The following is a 27,799-nucleotide window of genomic DNA, read 5'->3' on the forward strand; positions in this document are numbered from 1 at the left end:
AACAGTCTCTGCATCTTTTCTGTATTTTATGCACCTTTAATTTTATTTATTTATTTATTTATTTATTTATTTATTTTTTCCCCCAAAGCCCCAGTAGATAGTTGTATGTCATAGTTGCACATCCTTCTAGTTGCTGTATGTGGGACGCGGCCTCAGCATGGCTGGAGAAGCGGTGCGTCGGCGCGCACCCGGGATCCGAACCCCGGGCCGCCAGCAGCGGAGTGCGCGCACTCAACCGCTAAGCCACCCGGCCAGCCCTATGCACCCTTAATTTAATTTGAGCGATTTTCTGTGGCAATTGAACCTTAAATGTTATGAAATTATTTACTTTAATCTCCAGGAAGTATACTGTATCTAGAGAATGATATTGGTATTATTCTTCAGGTGGTTGATTCCAGTAGGCAAAAGAATATTGCACTCAGTAATGTTCTCTTCAGAACAGAGATCACAGAGAAGTTTCCATGGTAATAAAGCTGTCTCTTAGAGTCTCTAAAATTCTAGAATGTTTAAGGATCTTAAATACATTATATTAAGTAAAGGATTCAAGGAGTGTACACAGCCCATGTTTGTGTGAAGGATTTATGTTAAATGAGCTCTCTAAAATGGGTTGTGTCTTATCTTATACAGGTTTTGATCTTTCTGATCCTGAAAAAGAGAAGGTGGGAATTCTTGCCATTCAGCTGAAGGAGAGAAGTGTTGTTCACTCTGTAAGTTTTTTTTCTAATATAAACTATTTTTTACTTATTTTTTTTCCTTGTTATTCAAGGAAAACATGAGATAATTTTTATTATAATGTTTCACACTTTATCTGTTCTAACAGGAAATAATAATAACTCTTCTGAGCAATGCTGTTGCACAATTTAAGAAGTATAAATGTCCAAGAATGAAAAGTCATTTAAGTATGTATCCACCCATACCACAATTTCATGCAGCTTTGAATAATTTTAAATTATGTTCATGAAATCTTTTTTCCTTTATAGTGGTTCAAATGGGAGAGGAATATTATTATGCAAAAGATTACACAAAAGCTTTGAAGTAAGTCCTATTCGCTATTTATTTTTATAAGTATTCTGATTATCTCACAGCAAAATTAGAATAGAATTTTGTATTGAAGGATTTATTATTTTTATATTTATTTCCGAAGTTCTATTAAACTCCATTTCTGTGACATTTTTCAAGTACTATCTGCTGGTACCATCATTTTCAAAGTCTTAGGCTACCTCACGTTTAGCTAAAATTACCTGTTAAACTATTTCAGTAAGATTTTCTGAAGTGTATACAAAATGAGTAAAGCACTTTATTTTCTCCTAAGACTCTTCAGACCCTTTCTTGTGAAGCTGTGTCCGTATGTCTTACATTTTGTTTTCTTTGAGGTTGCTGGATTATGTGATGTGTGATTATCGGAGTGAAGGATGGTGGACCCTACTCACGTCTATACTAACGACAGCTCTGAAGTGTTCCTACCTCATGGCCCAGTTAAAAGATTACATTACTTATTCCCTAGAACTCCTTGGAAGAGGTAACTTGATGTTCTTTCAGTAAAATTCTGCATCTTTAAAGTTATTTAGCGTCTTTAAGCTTCTCAAAATGGGAAGAATCATTCAGTCTCAATATTGGGTAGTACTTTTACTATGGGAGGCACTTGGCTGAGTGAAGGGATTTTTACTCTCGTGGAACTTATTATAGTTGAGGGTCTTACTATCATTGAGAAGAACAAAATTCTTTTGCCCTACTTTTTAAATATCACATAAAATAATGTTTCACATGGAGTTCACATGTAAGTATATAAAGTCTTGGGGCTAACTTTGAGAAAGCCGTGGTATCTGTAAATTTTCTGGAATTGTGCTTAGCTGTCTTAGAAGAGCTACTTATTCTATGATATTTTAATGCCTTAAATGGAGGTAGTGGACTCACTTGCCTGTCTTGCAGTTCTGATTTTCTCCCTTTTTCCTTAATATTAGCTTCAACTCTGAAAGATGACCAGAAATCTCGGATAGAAAAGAACCTCATAAACGTTTTAATGGTAGGTTGCAATTCTTTATATAAAATATGTTCTGGGGATATGTATACCTAGATCTGTATCTGTATAAGTGTGTTTTTTGTAACTAGCTGAACGAACATTTAACTCTGTGTTGGTGCAGAATGAAAGTCCTGATCCTGAACCCGACTGTGATGTCCTAGCTGTGAAAACTGCCCAGAAGCTGTGGGCGGACCGAGTGTCTCTGGCCGGCAGCAACGTTTTCACAATAGGAGTGCAGGACTTTGTGCCATTTGGTGGGTAGCCAACATCTACAGTATTGTTTCACAGAAATCATCCTTATTTCCACAAAATGAATAGATGCAGAATAATAAATATAAAAGTCAAAGGAAGAACTTTCAAAGTATAGTCATTTTATAGATAAATTGAGATTTTTTTTTTTTCTTTCTTCCCATTGATTTTAAAAGATGATCAAAATTTTAAATACTTAGTTTATGTCTTAAAATTTACTTTGGGGGCCAGCCCCATGGCGTAGTGGTTAAGTTTGGTGCGTTCCGCTTTGGTGGCCCAGGTTGACAGGTTCGAATCCTGGTTGTGGACTTACACCACTCATCAGCCACGATGTGGCAGTGACCCTCATACAAAATAGAGGAAGATTGGCACAGATGTTAGCTCAGGGCCAATCTTCCTCAACAACAACAACAACAACAAAATTTACTTTGTTCATTTGTAGTTCAGATGTTATTTGAAATGCATTTGAAAAGTTATTTAAAGACTTTATGCTTTAGTGTCTAGGCAGGTATTTTGAAATAAGTTAAAAATAACAAAATGGTTCTTCTTCCTTTAAAATCCTAGGTTAGTTACGTTTCAGGAGCAACTATGTTTTTAAAATTAAAGATGGTTTTGGAGCTATAGTTTATTCAAATTTTGTTTGTTTTTAAAATTCAGCTGCATTTATGTCTGTTGAAACACTTCAAGCATGGAAGTTAGTCAGAACAGCCAGTATCGATGTGTCCTTTCTGAAGAGTAAACGTGGAACAGAGAATCGTGTGTGGGTCCAGAGTGCCTGCTCATGTGTGACTCAGTCCTTCTCGTTTTATTTCTAGTCCAGTGCAAAGCCAAGTTCCACGCCCCGAGTTTTCATGTCGATGTTCCTGTGCACTTTGATATTTATCTGAAGGCTGATTGTCCACATCCCATTAGGTTTTCTAAGCTCTGTGTCAGCTTTAATAATCAGGTAATGGTACCTTTTCCTGTGTTTTTACCATGTTTGTATCTTATTGTAGCTTGTGTTAAATTTGATAAAATGAGCTTAGTGAATTTTAGGTCCTAATGGTTTCATGGTAACAAATGGACTTTGGTGAAGTCTATTTAAAAATAAATGTATTTATATTTCTCAACTTCTATATCAGCATTTCAAGTTTTATACTTTTCTTAGTCTAATTTTTGTTTTCACTCTGTGCTTATGAAATCTCAGAACTGTGTCTATGTATTTTTTGTAATATGTAACTTGAATTTCAAATAAGATATATTCAGAATGAGTATAATCTAATTTTCAAAATCATTTGTTTTATATTCTAACATTGGTATTAGATTTTCATCTAAAACTATTATATGTTTGATGTTAAAGAAATGGAAGTGGAACAGATGGATATAAAGTGAAAAGTCAGTGTGTAAATGTGTGCTTCTCCAATGTCATTCCCCAGAGGTCATCACTATTAACTGCTTGAGTAGTCTAGACATACTCTGTGCACACATCTATAAGCAACTTCCTTTTCCTGCAGAATCGCGATCATACTATATTTCCTTCATTTGAGCATTTTTGTAGTGTGACATAGTTTCATCAAGTACTTGATTACATTCCAACTGTTTCTCTTATAAGCTCACTTAATAGGTGATTATCTTGCAGTCATCCAGAAAGTATATTGAGCCTTTAACCAGCAAGCATTTATTGAGCATTACAATATTCTTAGCATCATGGTGAACCTGAAAAAGTTTAGCATATGTCAACCCCATGAAAATACAAGCATTTTGGGGGGCAAGGGCCAGAACTGACTCACAGATTGCCTGAGTAGGTAATGAGGACTAAGTTATGGGGTGTAGGCTAGAAATAGAGTTATAGTAATCATGCGCAAGAAAAGGGAGGAAGTTTCAAGAATGAAGATGAAATTAAGATAAGTATAAAAAGACGAGGGGGGAGAACATGTCTGTCTGTGAGGAAATTCTGGCCGGAAGCAGGGGTGCACCTTCTGTGTTTGTGGGCAAGTGAAGACACAGCCTCTCGAGAGCAGAGGGGTTCTGGGGGATAGTAGGAAGTGAGCTGGCTTAAAGGAACTTGAGGAGTTAGGCTAGTATGTAGAAGTCTTTTAAGATTTATTTATTCATTCATTTCTTCATGTTTTGTCTGTCTATCTGTTTATTTATTGGATGGGGGTAAAGAAAGAGTAAAGAGTGTTATCTGTTTTAATGGTGTTTTTGACTCCTAAGAAATGAGAAATGTCCCTGTAATAGAATTGGTTAGATGAACCTGGATCACCTGAAGATTAGTATGCTTTATTAAACTTCAAACCATGACTCAAGGATTCCTGCTAATTAGTTTGAGAATTTTAAATCAAGAGCATGAAATTTATGTTTAAGAAACTTTATTCTAGTTGCAAAATAGAGGGAAAGAAATGATATAATGGAAACAACCAGAGGCTCTTTGTATGAATCCTGGTGCAGAAGTAGGAGGATTTGGATCAGGATGCCAGGGCTGGGCATGGAGATAAAGAGATACAAGAGGCATCCAAAAATGGATAAGTCTGGATTGCTGAGTGTATACGGATGATACAGAGTAGGGAGAGGATGGGTAAAGGACAGGGGCTTTTTTTTTCAGGTCAAAAACAATTTATTTAATTGTTTTCAGCTTTATTGAGATATAACATACAACACTGTGTAAGTTTAAAGTGTAACACATGATGGTTTGATACACATATATTGCAAAAGGATTACCACTGTAAGGTTAGTTAGCACATCCAGCACCTCACATAATTACCTTTTTTTTTTTTCTTTTGTGGTGAGAACATTTAGGATCTACTCTCTTGGCAACTTTAAAGTATATAATACAGTATTGTTAATTATAGTCAGCATTATAAGTTATATCAACTTATTTGTCTTATCACTGCAAGTTTGTACCGTTTGACCAACATCTCATTTCTCCCACCTCTTGGCAACCACCACTCTACTCTCTGTTTCTATGAGTTGTGGATTCCACATATAAGTGAGATCATACAGTATTAGGACCAGAACTTTTGTACGTGCTGTTTCTTCTTCTTGGATTCGTCTCCCCTCTTCTCTTTTATCCGTTTAATTCCTCCTCATGTTTTATCCTCTTAGAAGCCTCAGTTCTTCAGGGTCGCCTCCCCAGACCTGCATGACCAGTTGACCTCGCCAGGCTTGCATAACCCTTCATACTTCTTGTCACAGCTGGAGTTTCACCTTTGTCTGTGTGATTATTTGGTAAATTGCTTGTTTTCCTGAATAGAACATAAGCTCCACAAGGGCTGCTAATTTTTTTTGCTCCCTCTGAAATACTCTAAATCTAGAATCAGAGGGTCAATGTAGAGACTCTTATTGTACTTTTCTCATTATATCCTACTATTTCATTTCTTTCTCTTTCTTTTTTTTTTTTTAACAAACATAGACTATTTCTGTAATAAAAACTGATAAAAAAAAGTTAAAATAAAATGTGAAGCAATTAGTTTTTAAAGTTAGATTATATTCTGAATATGTGTAATTTGAAATTCAAGATACAGAGCACAAGAAAAATAGTAAGTACTTAGATTTCATAAACACAGAATAGAAATGAAAATTAGAGGGAAAATATAAAACTTAACTACATAAGAATTTTCTGTGAATATAATTCATCTGCTGGGATAGAAGATGGCTCTTGGAAAGTTCTCAATATTTGTTGAACGGATGAGAATGGTGATTCCACAGATATTTACATGAAAGATGTCTCCATTTATTCATCTGTAAGGAGAATGCTCTTTGGGAAGGTAGATACACATTCAATTTGGGACGTGCTGAATTTGAAGTGGCAGTGGAATTATCCTCTAGACAACCGTGGATATGAGCTTTCAGTTAAGGAAATAGGACAGAATTAAAAGTTCTTCTGTGGGAAATATTAGCCCAGAGGTGCAGAGTATGTAGAAATGGATAAACTTTGCAAAGAGGCGAACATAAAGAGAAAAGAACTGAAAGCCAGGGACTGAAACTTGTAGGACCTCTGAATTAAGGGGACAAGAAGAAGAAAAAAAGACCATTGAGAGAAAGCTAGGAAGTAGCCAAGGAGGGTGAGCAACAGGAAATATTATGGCTCATAGAAGCCAAGTAAAAAGAAAGCTTTTTAAGAACAGGAGATGAGAGACAGTAGCGTCCAGTGCAACAAAGAATAAATCTTTGTTTCTCTCTTCAGGAGAGGGGTGTCTCAATGTTCCCGGAAATCAGTCTGTGTGTAGTGAATTATCTTTATCTTATGGCACTAGTGAGTGGATAGGCGCCTCCATTTGGCATAAAAATACTTCTTTTTATTAATAACCCTTCGACATCGAATGTGGTAGTTTATAAACTGTGACCTTGGCTGACCTCTTTTTCAGGAATACAACCAGTTTTGTGTCATCGAAGAAGCATCCAAGGCGAGTGAAGTTTTAGAAAATTTGACCCAGGGAAAGATGTGCTTGGTTCCCGGTAAAACAAGGAAGTTTTTATTTAAATTTGTTGCGAAAACTGAAGACGTGGGAAAGAAAATTGAGGTTAGTTATGAAATTTGTTTAAAAAATATTTTAAATGATAAAGTAATATGTGTATGTCAGAAAAAATTTCAAATGATCCAGAAGTTTAAGTAAAAAATGAAAACCTTCCCCTTAGACTTCCCAAGGGAAATCATTCATAGTGGTCTGGTAGCTTTCCTTTCATTGAGAATATTCCGTACATAGTATTTAGTAGTTGGCTGTTTTCACTTAATAGTGTATAGTATACATCATTCCCGCTAGTACATAAGACCAACCTCATTTTTGAATGGCCATGTAGTCAGTTAAGGAATTTTAAACAAAATATATATGTGATATGGCAATTATATTTTGTATAATATGACATAATTCAGACTAAAGATGTATATCTTTTTGATGTTTAAACATTGCCAATTGCATATTTTTAAAGAAAAAATGAAGTTATATATTATAAAGTATGTATATTATAAATGTAGATGATTCAGGTGCCTTTCAGAAATATTTGATGAAGGTAATATTTTTATCGAGCATAAACTCTGGAACCAGACTACGGGCGTTTCAATTCCAGCTCTCCAGCTTATTAGCTTGTGGCCCTGGGCAGTTACTTGACTTCTTTGTGTCTCAGTTCATTCATCTTTAAAATGGGAATAATAATAATACCTGCCTCATAGTGTTTTGTAAGGATTAAATCCTTCAGTTAATGTAGGTTGTTTGGAATGGTGATTGGTACGTAGTAAGAACTCTTTAAGTGCTCATTTTCCATGGCTTGAATGGGAATGTTGGCTAATCTAAACTTGGGACTATTTCTAAGATAGAAATGTAAGACTGCACTACCAATAGTCCCATAACACTTTTGTGAATCTGTTGATTTTATTATTAACCCATATCCAGAGCTTTTTGCTTATTCATTTTTCAAAAATTTTTCATGATTTTGACTAAATCCCTAATGACGTATTTTACTTTTTCTGAGTTACCTAAGGAAGCCTACCAGGCGTAAATCATAATTAATAATATGATTTGGAGTACGTTTGTGTTCTACGATGCAGTTTGTTGAGGGGGATGGTGACAAACAAGCATAAGACGTCGTTTCTGACACTCCTCCTTCTTGCAGATTACTTCTGTGGATCTGGTCCTGGGCGGTGAGATGGGGAGATGCGTGGTTCTAAATTGGCAGGGAGGAGGGGGAGATGCTGCGTCTTCCCAAGAAGCCCTACAGGCCTCGCGCTCTTTCAAAAGACGGCCGAAGCTCCCTGACAGTGAGGTTCACTGGGACAGCATAGTCATTCAGGCCAGCACGATGTAAGTGACCTTGCTAGGCAGATCGTGAAAGTTCATCTTATTTCTTTTAAATACTTTGTTTGAATAATCTGTTTTTTAAAAAAGATCAGTTACTTAGTTAAGGTTTTTTTCCAAAGGATCATTTCCAGAGTTCCGAACATTTCTGTCCATCTGCGACACGACCCTCCTGCCCTGACTAATGAAATGTATTGTTTGGTTGTGACTGTTCACTCCCACGAAAAGACCCCAATCAGAGACGTGAAGCTCACTGCTGGTTTGAAACCCGGTAAACATTCCTTTTTAAAATTTAATCAGTATTAAGCAACATAAAATAAGTGTCAGTGGTGTCAACTATGGGACGTTTGCTTAATATATGGCTATGATATAGTGCTCCTTATGCAGTCTTAATCATTAGGATAACGTTTGAATTCTCTGTATTTTAAAACACCAATGTTGGGCCGGCCCTGTGGCTTAGCGGTTGAGTGCGCGTGCTCCGCTGCTGGCGGCCCGGGTTTGGATCTGGGCGCGCACCGACGCACCGCTTCTCTGGCCATGCTGAGGCCACGTCCCACGTACAGCAACTAGAAGGATATGCAACTATGACACACAACTATCTACTGGGGCTTTGGGGGAAAAAAAAAAACAAAAAAAAAAACACCAATGTTAACACTTTTAGGACAGGATGCCAATTTAACTCAGAAAACTCACGTGACTCTCCATGGAGCAGAGCTATGCGATGAGTCCTACCCAGCTTTACTCACTGACATTCCTGTTGGAGACCTACTCCCAGGGGAACAGGTGAGCTTGGTCAACTGTGATTGGAGAGGAAATCAATTCGGTTGTAGTTTTAAATATGTAGTGAGTTTTAGACAGCTTTAGAGCATTTTAATAGCATATCCTGAGACTCAAAAAGTGACTTCACTAATGCACGTTATCCACATTTTACATATTTAAATGTGTAAAATGTCTTTAAGCAGTTTTTCTACAAGGGATTTTAAAACAAATGACCTTAATATGGAGAATTAGTTGCCTGACAAAATAACTAAATAACACAAAGTTTGTAACTTAGTGAAATAACCTTTCAGTCTACTTTTATTTCCAAACCAAACACAAGGAATTCTCGGGAAGTTGAGAATGATAATAAAAATGATGGAGGAGCTGGCCTGGTGGCGTAGTGGTTTAGTTTGCATGCTCTGCTTCAGCGGCCCAGGGTTCGTGGGTTCAGATCCTGGGTATAGACCTACACACCACTCATCAAGCCATGCAGTGGTGGTGTCCCCCATACAAGATAAAGGAAGATTGGCACAGATGTTAGTTCAGGGACAATCTTCCTCAAGCAAAAAGAGGAAGATTGGCAACAGATGTTAACTCAGGGCCAATCTTCCTCACCAAAAAAAAAAAAAAAAAAAGATGGAGTAGTAATGATCCCACTCTTATGCTGTAGCAGGAACGGCCTGTGAAGAGTGTCCCAAGAATTTAGCCAGTGGGTACAGTGAACTTTAAAAGGGGGGAACATTATCTTAGAATATGTATCAGGAGGAAATCTCTATAGTATTGATTAAATTACAGTACTTTTATTTTGTTGCAGCTGGAAAAAATGCTATATGTTCGCTGTGGAACAGTGGGTTCGAGAATGTTTCTCGTGTATGTCTCTTACCTGATCAATACAACTATTGAAGAAAAGGAAATTGTTTGCAAGTGTCACAAGGTATTTTTTTCATAGCTACTTCAGGAAGCATCATATGTGGAGTATTACCTATTTTGTATTATTTTGGTTTCCTGTAAAATAAGCAGATTAGGTGCTTAGAGTCTATTACAAATTTTAATTAAATAGTGGTTGATTTTTTTATCATTTATATTTCTTATAAACGATATAATATGGCATTCATGGCTCCAACATTAGAAAATTGGCCTACGTGGCTTTTCATATAAAGAATCAACAGGTTTGAGATCTCATACAAAAAAGTCTTGAGCCTCTAAACCTTCTTTGTAAAACCACACATTAGATAAAATCTGTAAGTTGGCTTATACGCAGAAGGTTTTGGAGGAAGAGAGATCTCCCTTCATGAAATATTTTTTTCTGTTAAGAAAGCATCTTAAGAAAATCACTTTTGATAAGGGCACATGGAAGAGAGTGAGAATAGGAGAGCCATCACAGTCGTAGATCCAACAATTCAAGAGGCAGCTGCTGGTAACTGATGTATTTCTTATTGGTCTCTTTTCTATTTATAGAGATGGGGGGCAAGTTTTTATATAGATTTAACCATATTGTGTGTAATGCTTGTATCCTCTTTTATTAATGGAATATTATGATCTTTAGTATCTTCTTAGTCCTGGCAGCAGTGTTGTCTCAGCCTTTTCTTAGGAATTGGGTCCTTAGCCCAGCAGAGGAGAAGGCCTGGCAATCTGGGGACTCGTAGTTTGGTTACTGCACAGAATCTGGGCCGTGGGCTGTCTTATAAGTCATTGAGGGGTAAAACTATCCTAAGATAGTTAGGAGTATTCCTGAGTGGGAAGGAGGAGGGCATGTAATGTAATTTCACCTAGCCTGATGTAGTGAAAAGAACCCTAGATGGTGAATTGGGAAATCAGGGTGCCAGTCTCAGCACTGCCTCCTAACTTGTGAACTCAGGCTACCCAGGGAACTTCTTTTGGCCTCAACTTCCTCACCTACAAATGAGAATGTTCAAGTTCTGTGCAGCTTTAGAGTCCTAAGCCTTGGGTTTCATTTCTCCTTCTGATGATGAAGTTTAACGGTAGTCATGGAATATACATTTTTGAAATAATTGTTTGCTACCTACTAACTATCTTGGAATCAAGCTAAAACAGTGAGCTGCTGCATCTTTAAGTGGTGTTCCCTTCTCCTTAAGACGTGATATCATTGAGGTCCCTGCCACTTTTGTTAGACAAGGATATATTTATTCTTCTATCAGCTAGTCCATTCCCAAGACGTGCATTTACGGGACACTGATTCTGAGGGATAGAAATAGATGTTACACAAAAAAAGAATTAATTGGTCACATATGTTTGGAAAATGCTGGGTTAAAAGATATTAAATAGATATTTTTACTTCAGGACTTAGCACGGCGCTTAATTTGCTAAGGTCTATAGAGAATCTTCGCAAAAGGCTGTAGTGATTATCTTTCAAAATTATTTTACCAAGAAGCACTTTTCTCATGGATGTCTATATTATAGGTCCTGGAAGACATTTTTTGAAATTTAAATGTAAATGTTTTTTCCTTCAGTGATTAAGTCTCATTTTCACTTATATGTGAATGTGCTCTGTAGGCCGTGCAGAAATTAAAGGCAGGTCACATCTGAAGGAATCACGGAGTTGCTTCTTCATTTCATAGATCTTTTCTGTGGGGAAATGTTGAGGCCCTAGGCTTTAGACCCATGGAACTATTGCACACTCTTTTCCAACTACCAAAATGAGTAAGAATATCATGTATCCTACTTATTAGACTTTTTTAAAAAGTTAATGATATTGAGGGAGGAAATAATTTGAAGCATATAATAATAATAAACATTATTTAGGCATTTTACTAAGTGCTTTGTATGCATTATCTCATTTAATTATCATAGCAATCCTTGTGAGGATTATGAAACTGAGACTTAAAGAGACAATATAACTTTCCCAAGGTCACATCGCTATGTCCAAGGTCTACACGGCTAGTAAGTATGTATCCTGCCAGGATTAAAATCCAGATCTGTCTGGCAGTACAGCCTGAGTTTTTAACCAACGTGACCTTTTTTAAAGGTTTCTCATCAATAGGGTAGATTGTTTGTTTCCAAAGGTATAATAATAACTCCATTGTTTTTGAACCCCATTGTTTTTAGAGAGGAGTTGTAGCATGTTGGTTAAGAGTACAGGCTCCAGGGTCAGATTCAGTTCTGTCTCTGCCTTTGTCACTTACTAGCTTTGTGACCACTTCATCTTAAAATGGCACTAATAATGGGATCTGTTTCCTTGAGTTCTTGTGAGCATCACATAATACATGTATAGTGATTATAATACTGTGTGATATTACATTATTATTATCATTATCATTACTGTTATTTTAGTCATCTTGAGGTGAGATAAAGAACTTAGACAAAAAGAAGACCCAGGTTCTAGGCTTGGCACCACTAGCTTTGTGGCCTAAGGCCAATCACTTAGTCTTCCTTAACCTCTAGTTCCTCTTCTGTAAAATGGTGCCCATGCCTGCCTTGCCCGCTTTCGCTAGATCCTGAGATAAGTTATGTATAAGAAAGCACTTTGCAGTGTGAACTGTTATAAAATTGTAAGATAATTTATTAGAAATAGTAGTCTGGTCTCCCTACATAGATTTTTACAAATATTATTCAGAAGAAAGACCCCAGCTTCTTAATGTATAAATTGGGATTATTTATTGGTCAGTAATAGATTGTGGTTTGTATGCCTTCTATTTTTAAAACTTTATCTACTGTTAAGATTTAGAAAAGCCGTTGAATGTGCCCTTTAAATTCTCTTGCAGGATGAAACTGTAACAATAGAAACCGTCTTTCCATTTGACGTTGCAGTTAAATTTGTTTCGACAAAGGTACGTTCCTGTGAAGCATGTCAGAAATCACTTAGGTTATAGAAATGAACAGAAAAGATAAAATGGATTAATGTAGTTGCTGACGACCTTTTGTCTTCATGTGTGACAGTTCGAGCACCTGGAAAGGGTCTATGCTGACATCCCCTTTCTGCTGATGACAGACCTTTTAAGTGCCTCTCCGTGGGCACTCACTATCGTGTCCAGTGAGCTGCAGCTTGCTCCTTCTATGACCCCAGTGGACCAGCTAGAGTCCCAGCTGGACAAAGGTGAGCATGTGGGGCATCCCACTTAATTAGTCAGAGATAGTTCTGTGTGTGTGTGTGTGTGTGTGTGTGTGTGTGTGTGTGTGGCTAGCAGTAAGAGCTTTTTGCTAAGGGAGGGAGCTTGAGACTTACACTCACAAAAGCAGATACATTTAGAATTAAGGTAGAATGAGCATCATTTACATTTTGCTTGAGTGGGCCTTATTTCAAAAGATCTGATTTTTGCTACTTATAAGGAAGTTACTCTTTGAAAAATGTACTTGAAGATAAAATAATATTTTTTATATTTGGATTTTTATAGACTGTTTTTTCTTATTAATTAAGGTTTACCATTGTTTATAATTTGAAATGGGAGAAGATGTTTATTAAAGAAACTTTGGAAAAAATAGAAAAGTAGACAATAAGTTTTCTAAATCTATAAACTGTTTCTATACACTGAAACAGTTTATAGAAGAGATTCAGACCCAGGATATTACCTTTCTGGTTTAGTGTGCTTTGGGCTTGTATGCTTCTTGGGCTGTTAGAGGGAATAAAAATTAGTTTGATTGTTAACCCAAGCAAAACTGTGCTCAACTACATTATAAGGGTAAATACTATGAGAAAAAAAAAATAACGATGTATTCTTAAAACCAAATATAAATAAGTCGTATTATTTGCTCTCTTCGTGTATCTGTCTACTACCTGACTTCAGTGTTACAAGTTGTAGTTGGTTTGCAATACCAATTAAAATTAGATTAGTAGTTGTCAGAATTCCAGCGTATTTTTGCATCTGGCTTGTAAATAAGTTTCAATATCTATCAATAAATAATCAACAAATATTTATTGAGTGCTTCCCTGTAAGCACCATGCAGGGCTCTCTAGAAGACACCAAGAAGAACAGGCCGTCTCCAGACTCACTTCTGTGCATTTTACAAAACACATCATAAAGGAGGTACCATTTTCCCTTGGAATGATAGGGGTTTTGCACAAGATCTCGGCATCAAATCTGTATGTAAGATTAATAGGTAAAAATCAAGCATGTCCCTAAACCTCTCTATTTAAGTGCTGAAAATATGTCCCACATTCTATAAAGTAATAATAATAAAAAACATGTTTGTTTTCAGAGTGCCTTCATAAGTTTTTATTTCTCTCTGGAAACTTGCTCTTCTCTTGTGGTTTGGGAATCGTCGTCTCTGGTTCTGCTTTGTTCCTCTGTCCTCTCCTTCCTTTCTCCTCACTGTGCTGACGTGGAATAATCGTGAGTTTTCCAGTCAGACTGAACTAGATTCAATTCTCACTCCTACCGCTTGCTCTTTCGTTATGTTGGACGGTTCATTTTGCTTTATCACCTCTCAGAGATAAAGAAGATAATGTACATGGAATAATGTATATGAGATAATTTATATGAAATACCTTAGCCCAGTGCTTATCTCCTAACAGCTCAGAACAAGCCGGTACTTGTCCATTCTTCACTGATTCCTTTTCTTACCCCTTAAATGTTGGTCGTTTCCAAGATCCTGACTTTGGTCTCCTTTTTCTTCTTCTACGAGTCTTCCACTGCCATGCAACCTTGGGCTGCCTGCATTCCCTAGTCCAGTTAGAGGAGCCACTGTACGCTTAATCCAAGCTAGAAACCACGGGGAAAATCTAGACTCCCTCTGCACACCCACATCACCCGGCACCAAGTTCTCCCTCCTACACGTCTCTTGAATCCAGCTTCTCGTCTCCATGCTCACTGCCATCCTCACCATTTCTCACCTGGCCTTTAGAAACAGCTGCGTAACTGGTTTCCTCCGTGCCGTTCTCCCCGCTAGTCTGCCTTTCACACTGCTGCCAGAGTTTGAGTCCTCAAAAAACTATTCTGAACTTGTCAGTCCTACTTAAAAAACCTTCAGGGCGTTCTAGACCTTTCCCTGTCAGGCTCGGCTTACCTTTCCAGCTTCTTCTACACCAGTCTCTCTGCTTCCCTTTGCTGTGTCCCAGGCTTCAACCAAGCCGGACTTTCCACATTCAGCAAACATTGCCCCCATCTGTTTTGAACATATTATTACTTTTGTCCCAAACCCTCTCCCTCTTCTTTTCAACCTGTTAAACTCTCATTTGCTCTTTAGCGCTCAGGTAAGCTTCGACTTTCTGATCCTCCCAGTAGGGCTAAGAACTCTTCCTTATTTACTGCCATGGTACCTTGTACATCCTTCTATTATAACACTTATCCCGTTATATTGTAGTTACTTATTTATAGATATGGTTCCTCTGCTGAACTGTGTGCTGCTTTAGAGCCGGAGCTGTGACCTCCTCATCTTTGTATTGCCAGCCCCCTAGTGGTTGGTTAATAAATATTTGTTAAATTAATGAATAGTCTCTAGTTTGAATCTGCCGTTACCAGTTTCTTATTGCTGCTCTAACAAATTACCACAAAGTTAGTGGCTTAAAACAACACAGATTTATTATCTTAAAGTTCTGGAAGTCAAAAGTCCTAAAATCAAAGTGTTGGCAAGGCTACATTCCAGAACTTCTAGGCTCTAAGGGAAATTCTTTTCTTGCCTTTCCTGGCTTCTGGAGGCGACTTGGATTCCTTGGCTTGTGGCTCCTTCCTCCATCTTCAAAACCAGCAGTGTAGCATCTTCAAATCTCTCTTTCTCTGACCTCTGCTTCCATTGTTACATCTCCTTCTCAGACTCCCTCCTGCCTCCCTCTTTCCCTTTTAATCCTTGTGATTACATTGGGCCCAACTGGATAATTCAGTATAATCTATTTGAAGATCCTTCTCTTAATCACATCTGTAAAGTCCTTTTTGCCATGTAAGGTAACATACACATGTTCTGAAAATTAGGATGTGGATATCTTGGGGGGGCAGGTGTTGCAACATTACTTTGTCTGCAACCTCCAAGAACACCAGCACTGATGCACTATAAAATTTGTGTTTGACCCATTAAAAATAACAACTTGCCTAGCTCATAAATTTGACTCTAATGTTAATTCTTAATAAACATTGTGATCATTTTGGTTAACTTCTTAGAATTAGGGAGGACTTTGGGGGAGTTTAATATGAATGTCCCAGGTATTAAAAAAAAAAGTTATCTTAAGAGGTTTGAATTGATGTATTTTTTTTACTTCCTGGGCTGCAATATCATTTCCTAGTCCTTAAAAATTGCTTAAAAGTAGTTAATTAAAGTAAAGATTGACCCGGCTTTTTTCCTTTTCACTTCTGGTATCTACTCACAAGCATAATCATTAATTTATCACACAACCTTCTTCACTGGAAGACCATAAAAACAATTATGTATTGTTGAGGAACTTTTTTATTGTTATTTGAAACTTTCATTCATAGATCTGCTAAAATTGGCATTAGATAGGCACCGTTGCTGCTTGCATTTGAAGGAGTGACATTGTAGGTCCTTAGTGCTGACAGGTAGGGAGGTCTTGGTTTAGATGAGCATTTATCTTGTGATCAGGAGTTTGCTATAAAATTGGCAAGAGGAAAGCATCCTTGTACAAGAGGTAAGTAGCCACATTAGACAATAATGAGGCAATAGGTGGTGTATTCCGTTTGAGTGGTATCAATAATATGTACTTATTGAGAGAAAGCCAGAGTTTTCTGGAATGACATTTTGAGTGCCTTAACGGGTAACTAAAATTTTCTCTTTTCTTTTTCCCTACCATGAAATGTTTCCTTTGGAGACATGAAATAATTTGGAGAAAGAAAAATCATCACCAAAGGGTATTATTCTAACTCCAGACTTCTCCCTTTTATAGTTCCTGTAGGAACCTGTCACAGACATATTGATGCCTTACCTGTTTTTATTATAATGGATTATTGATAGATTAGAAAAAACACTGGATAGGGACTTGAAAAAGTGTGACCTTGAAAAAGTCATTTAACATCTCTGAGTCTTACTTTCCTAGTCTCTCTACATAATGTATAATTGGTAAGGTATTCTTTTTTTATGTTACTTGGAAGTAAAACTCTCCTTTCATAGATGAGATACTTGCATAAGGATTATAAAGGCTCTTTCTTGTCTTGTAGTTGTCTTACAGACTGGAGAGAGCGCCAGTGAATGCTTTTGTCTTCGGTGCCCCTCTGTTGGAAATATTGAAGGTGGCGTAGCAACTGGGCATTATGTTGTCTCCTGGAAGAGGTAAAATTATGTCAGCCCTATCTTTTCTTCATTATCTGTGCTACTCTAATGCCTTTATTATTTGTCATTGTCATTTAATAGTTGAGAGCTTCAGTCAGTCCTGGAGAGCAGACTAGGAGTCACATGCTATCTCTGACTATTTGTCAAAAACAAAGATTAAAAAGGATAATTAAACTTTCATTTGTGTTTGTCACAATTCGTGACCTATATACCGATGAAACTTTAGACAAACTAGTTCTGATTATAGGACCATTAAAAACATTAGGAGAAACTGCCCTTATTTGCAGTCAATAGTATTGTCTACATAGAAAAGCCAAGGGAATCAACAAATTATTAGAATTATAAGAGTTTCAGCAAGGTTGCTGGCTATAACATCAATATACAAAAATCAATTGGATTTCTATATATCAGTAATAAACCTCTGGGCAATGTACTTTTAAAATGGCTGTCATTTACATAACAAAAATTATAAGATATATAGGACTGTATCTAATAGAAGATGTGCATTACCTTTACAGAGAAAATGATAAAACTTTAAAACATAAAAGGAAGACCTAAATAAGTGGGAGAGATACAAAATGGTCTTAGGTAGGATTTGGATAAGATTTAATATTGTAAATTGTTCTATAGATTCAATGTAGCTTCCTTCAAAATCTCAACAGCTTGTTTTATTTTGTTTTTGTGGAACTTGACACTCTTGATTCTAAAATTTGTATGGAAAAGCAAAAATTGAGAAATAGTCAAGATACTCCAGAAGAAGAAAAACTAGGCAAGGGTACTTGCTCTTCTAAATTACGAGACTTACTGTAAAGCTACAGTCATCATCACTATGGTATTGGCTCAGGGGTATGTAAATAGGCCAGTGGAACAGAAAGGAGTCTAGAAATAGATCCATAGATCCACACATAGGGAAATTATATTTTACAGAAGTAGCATCGTAGATCAATGGGAAAAGGATGAATTGTTTTATAATTGGTAGTGAACAATTGGGTATCCGTTTGGGAAGAAAATTGGATCTCTCCTGTGTACTGTATGTAAAAATTCCAGTTATATTGAAATTCTAATTGTAAAAAGCAAAACTTTATTACTTTTAGTAGAAAAATAAGAGAATTGCTTTATGACTTTGGAGTAGGGAAGAATTTCTTTAAAAAAGACACAAAAAGTACAAGCCAGTAAAACTGATGAATTTGATTTCTTAAAATCAAGTTTCCAGTTCATTAAAAAACACCGTAAAAAAAGTGAAAAGACAGTACAAACTGGGAAAAGCTATTTGCAACATGTAAAACTGACAAAGGGTTAGAATTCGTATCAAGAACTTATAGAGATCAGAAGAAAAACATGAGTCTCCTAACAGAAAATTGAACAAAATGCTTGAATAGGCAGTTTAGGTGGAGCAGAGGAAGCCATGTAGTCAGTAAACACAGGGAGAGAAGGTCAGCCTTACTAGTGATCTGAGCTTCAAAGTGCTCCCATTAGTTTGGAAAAATGAAAAGCTTTAACAAGGCAACGTTTGTCAAGAGGTAGAGGATAAATTAAAACAATTATTTGGAAATCTGTTCATCAGTACCAGGTACAGTTGAAGAAGTCTGTCCCCTTCAGTCCTAGGAAAGGTCTCAAACATGTATACCAAGGATGTATGTATAAGAATGTTCATAGCAGCACTGGCTATGATAGTAAAAGGTTAGAAACAAACTAAACATCCATCAACAGGAAAATGGATAAATTGTGGCACCTTCCTACAACGGAGTACTATGTATCAGTGAAAATGAATGAACCAGAGCTGCACCTATCAACCTATTAAGTGAACAAAGCAACTGCAGATGTTCAGAATATGAACAAATTGCGTATATATAATATTGGAAAACATTTAAAATATACCATACGTTTCTTAGGGCTACATATAAATTTGGAAAAATGTAAAGAAATACATAGGAATGATAGATATCAAATTCAGGATAGTAGTTGCTTCTGGAGGGGAGAGGAGGGAGGTGCAAGCAGGAAGGGATACACAGGAAGATTTGACTATATTATGTTTTTTTAGGCTGGGAGGTAGGTACATGATATTTCATATGTTATTTTCTTGGTATGGCTCAATTATTTCATAAATTTTAAAACACTGAATAAGATTTATTAAAAATGAGAAAGGAAAAATATGCAGTTTTCTTAAAAAAAACACTAACTTGTTCTTATTGTCCCTACTTCTGAATTTATCATGTTGGTGTTCAATTTAATTTATATATTTATAGAGATTAAAACAGCATTTTGAAGGCCCTGCTTAGTTATTCCCTCATGTTACTGTAATACTGTAAAGACACACGTTTCTTAATGATGAGGGTTTAGATGTTTTTGCCTGTAGGTTTTGCTCTGTAGTAGTTTGCACATGGTGTCAGCTGTTCCGCCTCTAGATACAGACTCTTCCTCAGGGCTTTCCTTGGCAGTCAGATAGCTGTTCAAGTCCCTACCCTAACTGTAATATAGGGAAACACATGTACCACTTTCATAAGCTTACTCACCTTATCTCAGTAACGTTGGAATGCCGCTCTGTTTATGGATAGTAAGGTATTTTTAGTTCTTCAGTTTGTCCTGTGTACTTACAGTGTAGTTATAACAGTGCACGTTGAAGTGGTCTGGTGCTCATCTGTGAGCTGTCCTACCACCTACATCGAGAACATTTTGCTACCAACACACCATGTGCAATGGTGTGCTTTGTGGTGTAGTTGATTTACAATCTGGCTCAACTCCTTAACTTCCTTACAGGGACCAGACAGGAGCCTGGGGTTGTAACATGTGTTAGTTGGAAATATTCAAAACAAAAATGGGATTCTAAAGCTCTTAGTTCACAAAACTTCCATTAATAAAGTTTTAGAAAATGGATAAATAATTTATATTTCCACTGAAACTAGTTGGTGCATATACAGATTCCCTGTTTTTGATTTATTAACTTTTCCCATAAAATGTGAATTTAAAAGATACTCTCTTCTGCCATAGGACTTCAGCCATGGAAAACATCCCTGTCATAAGTACTGTCATCACTCTGCCACATGTGATTGTAGAAAATATCCCTCTCCATGTGAACGCAGGTAACGGCATTCAAATTTCACTTGATTAGAAGAATCCAGTAAGAATATTTATTTTGGCTTCTAAGATTTTTTAAAATTTTTTATTATGAAAAATGCCCAACATTTACGAAAGTAGATTATGATCTTTCTTGTGTCATCTCTACCTCTACACACTCCTCCTTCCCCCGTTATTTTGACACAAATCCCAGATATTATTTCATCTGTAAATATTCGAGTATACATCTTTAATATTAGTGGTTATTTTTCTAAACATAATCACAACACCGTTATTATGACTTAAAAAATTATCAATAATTTCAGTATTATAAAATTCCAGTGTTGAAATTTCCCTAGTTGACTCGGAATGTTCTTCAGTTTGTTTTAAGGTCTCTGCATTGCAATTGATGGGTGTCTCATCCTTTTGGACTCTGTAGGCAGGCAGACTCCCTCTCCCCCACTCCACTGCCACCTCCTCCCTCACCTCCTCCATCACCTCCACCTTCCCACTTTCTTCCTTGCTGTTTATTTGTTAAAGAAACTGAGTCGTTAGTTCTTAGAGCTTCCTACCATCTGGATTTTGCTGATTGTGTTGTATCATTTTTAAGTGTTTATCTTTCCCTATAAATTGGTAGTTAGATCTGTAGACTTGATTAGATTCAGGTTCAAGTTTGGGGCAAGAATACTTCATAGTTGATGGTATGTGTTCCCATCAAGAGGCACATAATGTCTATCATTGTATCTTGAACCATCATTGATATTTAGGGAAATCTTTTGTATATTTTAAAAATTATTCCTAAACTATAATTCAGCTCCTGATAGCCAAGACCTTTTCCAAGTCAATCCATTTTAGAAGGGGGCTTTGATTCTTCTTAGCCTGTTTTATCGTAGTCCGATGGCTATTGTCCAATCAGCAAGGTTTCTTATTTAGTAAGAGTGCAGTAATATTATTAATTTAAATATTCCCATGTCTATTGAATGAGATTCATTTACAAAAAGAGCCCATGAATGATAATCTATGTTTGGTTTTTTATTTTTTATTTTTTTTGGTGGGGAAGATTGGCCCTGAGCTAACATCTGTTGCCAGTCTTCTTCTTTTTGCTTGAGGAAGATTGTCCCTGAGCTGACATCTGGGCCAGTCTTCCTCTATTTTGTATGTGGGTCGCTGCCACAGCATGGCGTTGATGAGTGGTGCATAGGTCCGTGCCCGGGATCCAAACCCACGAACCCAAGCCGCCAAAGTGGAGCGTGCTGAACTTAACCCCTGCGCCACGAGGCCAGCCCTAATGGTCTATTTTTTTTAACCAAGAGAAATGTGTCATCTTTCTCTGCAGATCTGCCATCATTTGGGCGTGTCAGAGAATCGTTACCTGTCAGGTATCACCTACAGAATAAGACTAACTTAGTTCAAGACGTGGAGATTTCTGTGGAGCCCAGTGATGCCTTCATGTTCTCAGGTCTTAAACAGGTACCAGTGGTATCTCATTGAGCTGCTCACGTAGACACCAAAGTGTGGCCAGGAAATGGAGAGCGGTACATTTAGTATTTACAGATGAACTGATAGGCTGACTGTGGTCCCTATTATTTTGATAGTAGTGAATTTTTAGTCACTTTTAATGATTAAGTACAGTTTGCTAAGAGGTGGATTAAATGGGCAACACTTTACACGTCGAGATCACACAAATAGTTTTTTTCTCCTTATAAAACAAGAGTTTACAAATCCTTGGACTCTAGTAGAATTCCTGAAAACTTTAAATTTCCCTTTTATTACTAATGAGTTTGTGTGTGTGTGTGTGTGTGTGTGTGTCTTTTGAGGCCTGGAGGCATGACCACCCATGTTAAAAGCCTAACTCTCTTCTGAACTATCATTGAAATTTTTTAGAGATTTTGACCAATAGAATTTACTTATCTTTGGTACATTTAGACACAATTTTGTATCTACACATAAAAATAAATTATTCAGGTGTTTTGATTCATCCATTCAAATCAGGGGTGGAAAAGTTCATCAGATTTTTGAATGGAACATACGCTCTCAGGCAAAACCAGGTTTCAGTGAGAATACTGTCCTCCACTGTCCAAGTGATAACAGAGACGGCCCTCAATAGTCAGTAAATAGTTTTTATTAACAAGGACGTAATGAGAGGAACAAAGGTGTCGTAACAGCCAGAAGTATCTACCCTGACTAATCATCTGTGCTGTGCGTGTTCTGAGTGTTGTGTTGTTGTTAAACGCAAAACAGAATTATATATGAAGTATACTGTAAGTCCATACTCTAATTTAAATTTTAATTTATATTAAATACAATATTAGCTATGATATGTTGGTACCCACACGCATTTATTATCTTTGACACTTCATAAACCTCTGTGTACTCATTTGCAAACAAGGATGCTTTTCTTGCGTGTCCTGATCTTTTTCACATATTGACTTGTAAATAATTAGATAAGATACTCAAATCTTACAAGTTTGTGTTCTAAAGTATTGATAAAATTTTCCAAACATCTTTTTTTCCCCCTGAAGCCTTACCACAAAGGTAAAATCCGTAAAAGAAAACACCGGAAAAAACTAGTTTGTCTTATGTTGACATAATGTTTACAAAGCTACTTTTCTGTAAATTGTCCCATAACGTATTATGACTATGCAGTCTGCCTGTGAAGTCTACACAGGAAATATTGATCCTTCTAGTGTTCTCATTTTGAGAAACTGAGAAATCATGTACATACTATTTATGCATTTATTATCTGCGTGGCGTTAGCCTCATGCTAATTCAGCCCTACAGTTTGGAATCTGTCCGGAAGATGGCATAGGAGAGAGAGGGAATATTTCACCAGAAAGATTTGGGTGTCCAATCATTTGTAAATAATCGAGGGGTAACAACATATAGATATTGCAAGTATGTGTATTTGATTATCTTTCTCTGTAACTTTTTATGACTCAGATTCGATTACGTATCCTGCCTGGCACTGAGCAGGAAATGTTGTATAATTTCTATCCTCTAATGGCCGGCTACCAGCAGCTACCTTCTCTCAACATCAACTTGCTCAGGTTTCCTAACTTCACCAATCAGCTGCTCCGGCGTTTTATACCTACCAGTATTTTTGTGAAGGTAAGGCTTAGAAATGTTCTGCTTTTTAAATGTACTGTCTTGAAAACAAACAAAAGAAGACATTTTTTCATGTAAACTTCACTGAACAATATGTTGAGACTAACAGTGATAGTTTTGACTTTTATTATATGAATTTGGCCATATTGCTATTCATTTCTATAAAGTTGCTATTATTTTATAGAATCTAACTTCAAAGATTTTTATTCCCTTAGGGAAATAATGATTAATCCTTATTGTATCCTTCAACAGGTGTTTTCTTTGGCTTAGTAAAGTGTTTTTTTAAATTGTAGTTAGTCTGTAACTAGTTTTTAATCAAAATGGATTAACTTTTTAAATAGGATCCCTGAACTTTCCTGATTCTCTTAACTGTGTAATACTGGATTTGTGTCCTTTCTGAAAATGATCATCTGTTGGAAACTGTACTCTGGTTTAGTGTTTTGATTTCTTAAAATGATACGATTTCCAGGTTCCTACAATAAAAGAACACGTAGGGCAGTCATAGTGTGTGAGAGACTGAATTGGGCCACATGGGTGGTTCATTTAGCCCAGCGCCTCACCTCGAATGAAGCCACTCTTGATGCCTAAAATTAAGGCTGTCTCTCCAGATAGTTCTGGTTTCTCTCAGTAACTCAGATATACATGAATATAAATGAATCCTGTGTGCGATCTTTAAGTTTATACCCCCTTTTGGAATGACAAGTTACATTGCTTACTCTTTCCTTTTTTGTGTCTGTCTTATTCAGGTTTTGGAGAACTGCCCCTTGTTTATATAATCTGGGATTTGGTAAATTATAAATTAGTCTGTGTTAATGTATTCCTCATAATCTTCCTAGCTTTTATCTTTCCAGACTTACACGACTTTTTTTTGCATCTGCCAAAAAATCATTTTATTAACCCTTCTAAGCTCCTGTCCTACACCATACTTTTAAATTGTAAGAGAAAAATCACATAATTTTAGATCTCTTTGTGTTTAAACAGTTACTCTTTTTTTAAGACTTTATTTTTTTAGAGCAGTTTTAGGTTCACACAAAGTTGAGAGGAAGGTGCGGAGATTTCCCATGTACTTCCTGCCCCCACACAGCAGTAGCTTTTTAAATGTTTCCACCTGGTCACCTTCTGAAGCCATTTCCATTGCTGTTCCTCACTGTCATGTCTGAGGTCCCCTGCAGGGGAAGGTCTCGTGACTGGGGTGGGGAGCGGTGGGGGGACGGGTGGTCTCTGATGTCCTGTTAGCTGTTTGACCTTCTGAAGATTGGTATTCCTAAACTCAGAAGTACAGCTTTAATCAGTGTGAAAGTATGTATCAGTGTACAGATGTGATCGTATTCTAGCTGTACAAACATAGCTTGAGATGTGAGAATTGATTGTATTGAGGAATCAGGATTTAGGTTCCATCCATTAATCTGTGTCATTCCTTTCCCTGCACGACTCAGTACCCCTAAATCTAATCCTAGCTAATGCTAGTTCAGTCTTCTGATTTTCTTTCACAGTAAACCTCTTCTGGGTAATGTTTAAATCCATGAGGAGAGATTCCAGAAAAATAAACATTCATAAGTTTTAACGTAATTAACATGCCCTTTTCTGACTGCCATGATCTTTTCTCTGAAGACAACTACCACTTTCTAGTAACTTGACTGCTGCCAAAAATTGTTTTACCTGTCACACTCAGGACAGTGAATGAGGATTACCCTTTTCACGCTTACTGAACTATCACTGACTAAAATTTTCCATCCCGTCACACTTTTATTCAACTTTAGAGCTGTGCCGTGCCAGTATGGTAGCCACTGGCCGCATGTGCCTGTTGAGATTTTAATTAAAATTTAATTTAATTTACAAATTAGTTATGCAGTCACAGTAGCCACACTTCAGATGCTCAACAGCTAAATGTGACTGGTGCCTGCCGGATTGGACAGCACTGAGACAGATTTTGTGCTGCCCTAGAGCAAGGTTGGATCAATATTTTCTTCCTTTGAAAAATAGATTTCAGTTTTCTAATTGCATGATGTAGTTGTCTTCTGTCCCTGTTTGTAAAGCTCTGTGGGGTAAGGATTTAACCAGGTTGAGCCATTATTCTGTTTCTAAAATATTTCTAAATTATTCTGTTTCTAAAATAGATTCTAAAATTTCTGAACATCCTCCATCAGTACTAAAAAATTTCATCGAGTATAAAAACATTCTTTCATTTATTCCGCTCCTGCCTTGAACGTCAGAGACCTAACTTACACATGCATGCAGACATGCGTACATACATATATACCTACATACACAGAACCACACAGCAACAGACCTTAAAGCCGAGTGCTCCTTCACTGCCTCAGGGACTCCCGCAGGGATCGTTCTGCTTAAAGCATGGCAGGTGGCTTTTGGCGGTGAAGCTGTAACACTGTTCTATTTCATGTCCTGAACACCATCCCCCATGCTTTTCCCACAAAGGTCTGCTGATGTACATGTTTATACCGAAATAAAATTATTTGCAAGAATTTTATTTTTTTAGCTACTTGATGACTCTCTGGGGTGTTGCTAACCTGTAGAAATTTTCCACCTGAGGACAGTTATGAAACTTGTTGTTCATTCCCAGCCTTTACTCTTCTGCTGTGAATTTTAAATGTTTTGAGTAAGTGACCTTAGAGAAAGGGAAATTTTCGTTTCTGTCTGCGGCCTCTGTCCTTGCAGTATTCGTTGTTAGACAGCCTAGAGTCATTGTGAATCGCTTCTTCTCAAACAGGAGATTGGGAGACCTTGAATCCCAGGAACTTGTCTCTCAGCTCAGGTTTGTGGTCTACTTAAGGCTTGAGACATCTGAGCAAGAGATAGGGACTAAAACTTGATCACTTAAGCATGAGTGGTGAATAGTGTCCCTTTCACCTGCCCCCAGTGATAGATTGGCAGTAGCTGCTAGAACACAGGTTAAGAGAGAAGTAGTGGCCGAGGTGGGTTCAGCAGGTGGAGGCATGTAATCAACTGGTGGTCTGCCACTGGTGTCGGAGGGAACAGGGCAGCACCTGGGCTGTGCGGTTGCCATGCCCAGGTTCAAGTGCCGAAAGTGGGGGGCAGTGAAAGAGGAGAGGAACATATTTGATTTTGATACTGGCACACCTTTATTCTGCTTTTGTGAAACAGTTCCAAGAATTTCAAAATCTTTTCAGTTAGTAGAGCTTTTGTTGTCATTATTATTTTGTAAATCCATTTCATTTTCCCGCTGTAAAGCCGCAGGGCCGACTCATGGATGATACCTCCATTGCCGCTGCGTGACGTTCAAGACTGGCCCCTGGCGGTTCTTACAGAGAAGTGGATAGAGCTGTATGCGTTCTCATTGTGAACTATAGCTTTGATCATGGTAAAAGTTAATCTTTTCTATTTTTTAATGGATGTTATACCAACTATTCAGAGGAACTCATGCTTAAAATATTAGGAAAAATCTATCCTCTCTTATAGTTTCACTAATAAATATTTGAAATCTGTCAGTGTGACATGAAAGGATGTCAGATCATTGTTATTGTTGATCATTTTATGAATAGTAAACTCTTTTAAAAGTAAGTGATTTACATGTGCAATATCAGAGGGAAATTAAGCATCTCAAATATGACTGTACAAGGAAGGGAAAATCTACCAATATCTGCCCCAGGAAAGTTCTGGATCTCCATGAGTCTCCTTCATAGTTGACGGAACTGGAGATAAATCCATCCTCATAAAGTCAATGTGTGCTCAGAATACATCACGATGACTTATAAGCAATTGTATGAGTGATACAGAAAACTTCCAGAAAGTTCTAATCAAAGCAATTTAAGTTGTCAAAAATATCTTTGCGTACCATCAAAATATGTCACAGAGGTTCAGCTCACAGCCAAAATGTGGATCATTTATGAAGCAGGTTTGTATTTATAAGTGTGTCGTTAAGATCTTCAACCATAAGGTTATGAACTGCAAGGATCTGACTATAAGCATAATTTCGTAAACTAAAAGTTTTTGAAAAAGATGCAAGGTCTAAATAAGAACTTTTAGTTATGTTGTGCAGTTTTGAAAGAACTATGTAAAACTCTTGAAAATTCTTGTAAATAAAAATCATATTGTGAGAATTTTCTTTGTTAAAATATCTAAATTTAAAACTACTTGATTTCCTGGATCATTTTGTTATTTAAAGGTGTAGGAGTTGTAAAAAGGAAATAGTGATGTAAATAAATGTGTTCTCTTTCAAATATACTTGTATATATCTTTTATTTATTTTGAGCTTGTTTGATTTTAGCTTCATGAAACAGCTTTTACTAAGAACACTGTTGCACGAGGTGTAGTGGAGAGCATAGGATTGGAAATTGGGAGATCTATGTTCTAGAACTGGCTCTCCTAACCTTCGGAGAGACTCGGACGACGGAATGGGCTGTCTTGGGGGTCATGAGTTCCCTGTTATCATGACTTTTCATGTCAAGGCCACAGGAGCTTATCTCTGGAGTCAGATTGTCTAGGATCAAATCCCAGCTCTGCTGCTGGCCGGCTGCGTGGCTTTGTTCAGGTTACTTATGCTCTGTGTATCTCGGTGTTCTTAACCTATAAGATGTAGATGATGTTAATACCTATCTCACAGGCTTGTTATGAGGATGGTAAAAATTAATACATGAGAGAGCTTGGAACAGTGCCTGACCCGCAGTAGTGCTCAACCAGTGACATCTGTGTT

At 37.1% G+C, this 27,799-nt stretch overlaps 1 protein-coding gene across 2 annotated transcripts in view; it reads left to right on the plus strand.

The window, feature by feature from the left end:
- Positions 1 to 27,330, plus strand: part of TRAPPC11 (trafficking protein particle complex subunit 11) — a 47,149-nt gene extending 19,819 nt beyond the window's left edge. Inside the window, exons 12-30 of one of the 2 annotated variants that reach the window (XM_004428731.3) lie at positions 628 to 707; positions 821 to 899; positions 981 to 1,035; positions 1,374 to 1,519; positions 1,962 to 2,023; positions 2,142 to 2,274; positions 3,085 to 3,215; positions 6,616 to 6,771; positions 7,859 to 8,046; positions 8,163 to 8,311; positions 8,702 to 8,823; positions 9,614 to 9,733; positions 12,522 to 12,587; positions 12,697 to 12,853; positions 16,857 to 16,968; positions 19,957 to 20,048; positions 21,359 to 21,492; positions 22,963 to 23,130; positions 26,338 to 27,330. In XM_004428731.3, coding sequence (XP_004428788.1) covers positions 628 to 707; positions 821 to 899; positions 981 to 1,035; positions 1,374 to 1,519; positions 1,962 to 2,023; positions 2,142 to 2,274; positions 3,085 to 3,215; positions 6,616 to 6,771; positions 7,859 to 8,046; positions 8,163 to 8,311; positions 8,702 to 8,823; positions 9,614 to 9,733; positions 12,522 to 12,587; positions 12,697 to 12,853; positions 16,857 to 16,968; positions 19,957 to 20,048; positions 21,359 to 21,492; positions 22,963 to 23,130; positions 26,338 to 26,382 — 2,195 coding nt within the window. In that variant the 3' untranslated portion in view covers positions 26,383 to 27,330. The remainder of the gene's footprint in view (positions 1 to 627; positions 708 to 820; positions 900 to 980; positions 1,036 to 1,373; positions 1,520 to 1,961; positions 2,024 to 2,141; positions 2,275 to 3,084; positions 3,216 to 6,615; positions 6,772 to 7,858; positions 8,047 to 8,162; positions 8,312 to 8,701; positions 8,824 to 9,613; positions 9,734 to 12,521; positions 12,588 to 12,696; positions 12,854 to 16,856; positions 16,969 to 19,956; positions 20,049 to 21,358; positions 21,493 to 22,962; positions 23,131 to 26,337) is intronic. The other variant, XM_087418335.1, reaches the window with a different exon arrangement.
- The last annotated feature ends 469 nt before the right edge of the window (positions 27,331 to 27,799 follow it).

Source organism: Ceratotherium simum, chromosome 28 (assembly GCF_057802395.1).
Source record: "Ceratotherium simum simum isolate JZ-2026a chromosome 28, ASM5780239v1, whole genome shotgun sequence".
NCBI lineage: Eukaryota > Metazoa > Chordata > Mammalia > Perissodactyla > Rhinocerotidae > Ceratotherium > Ceratotherium simum.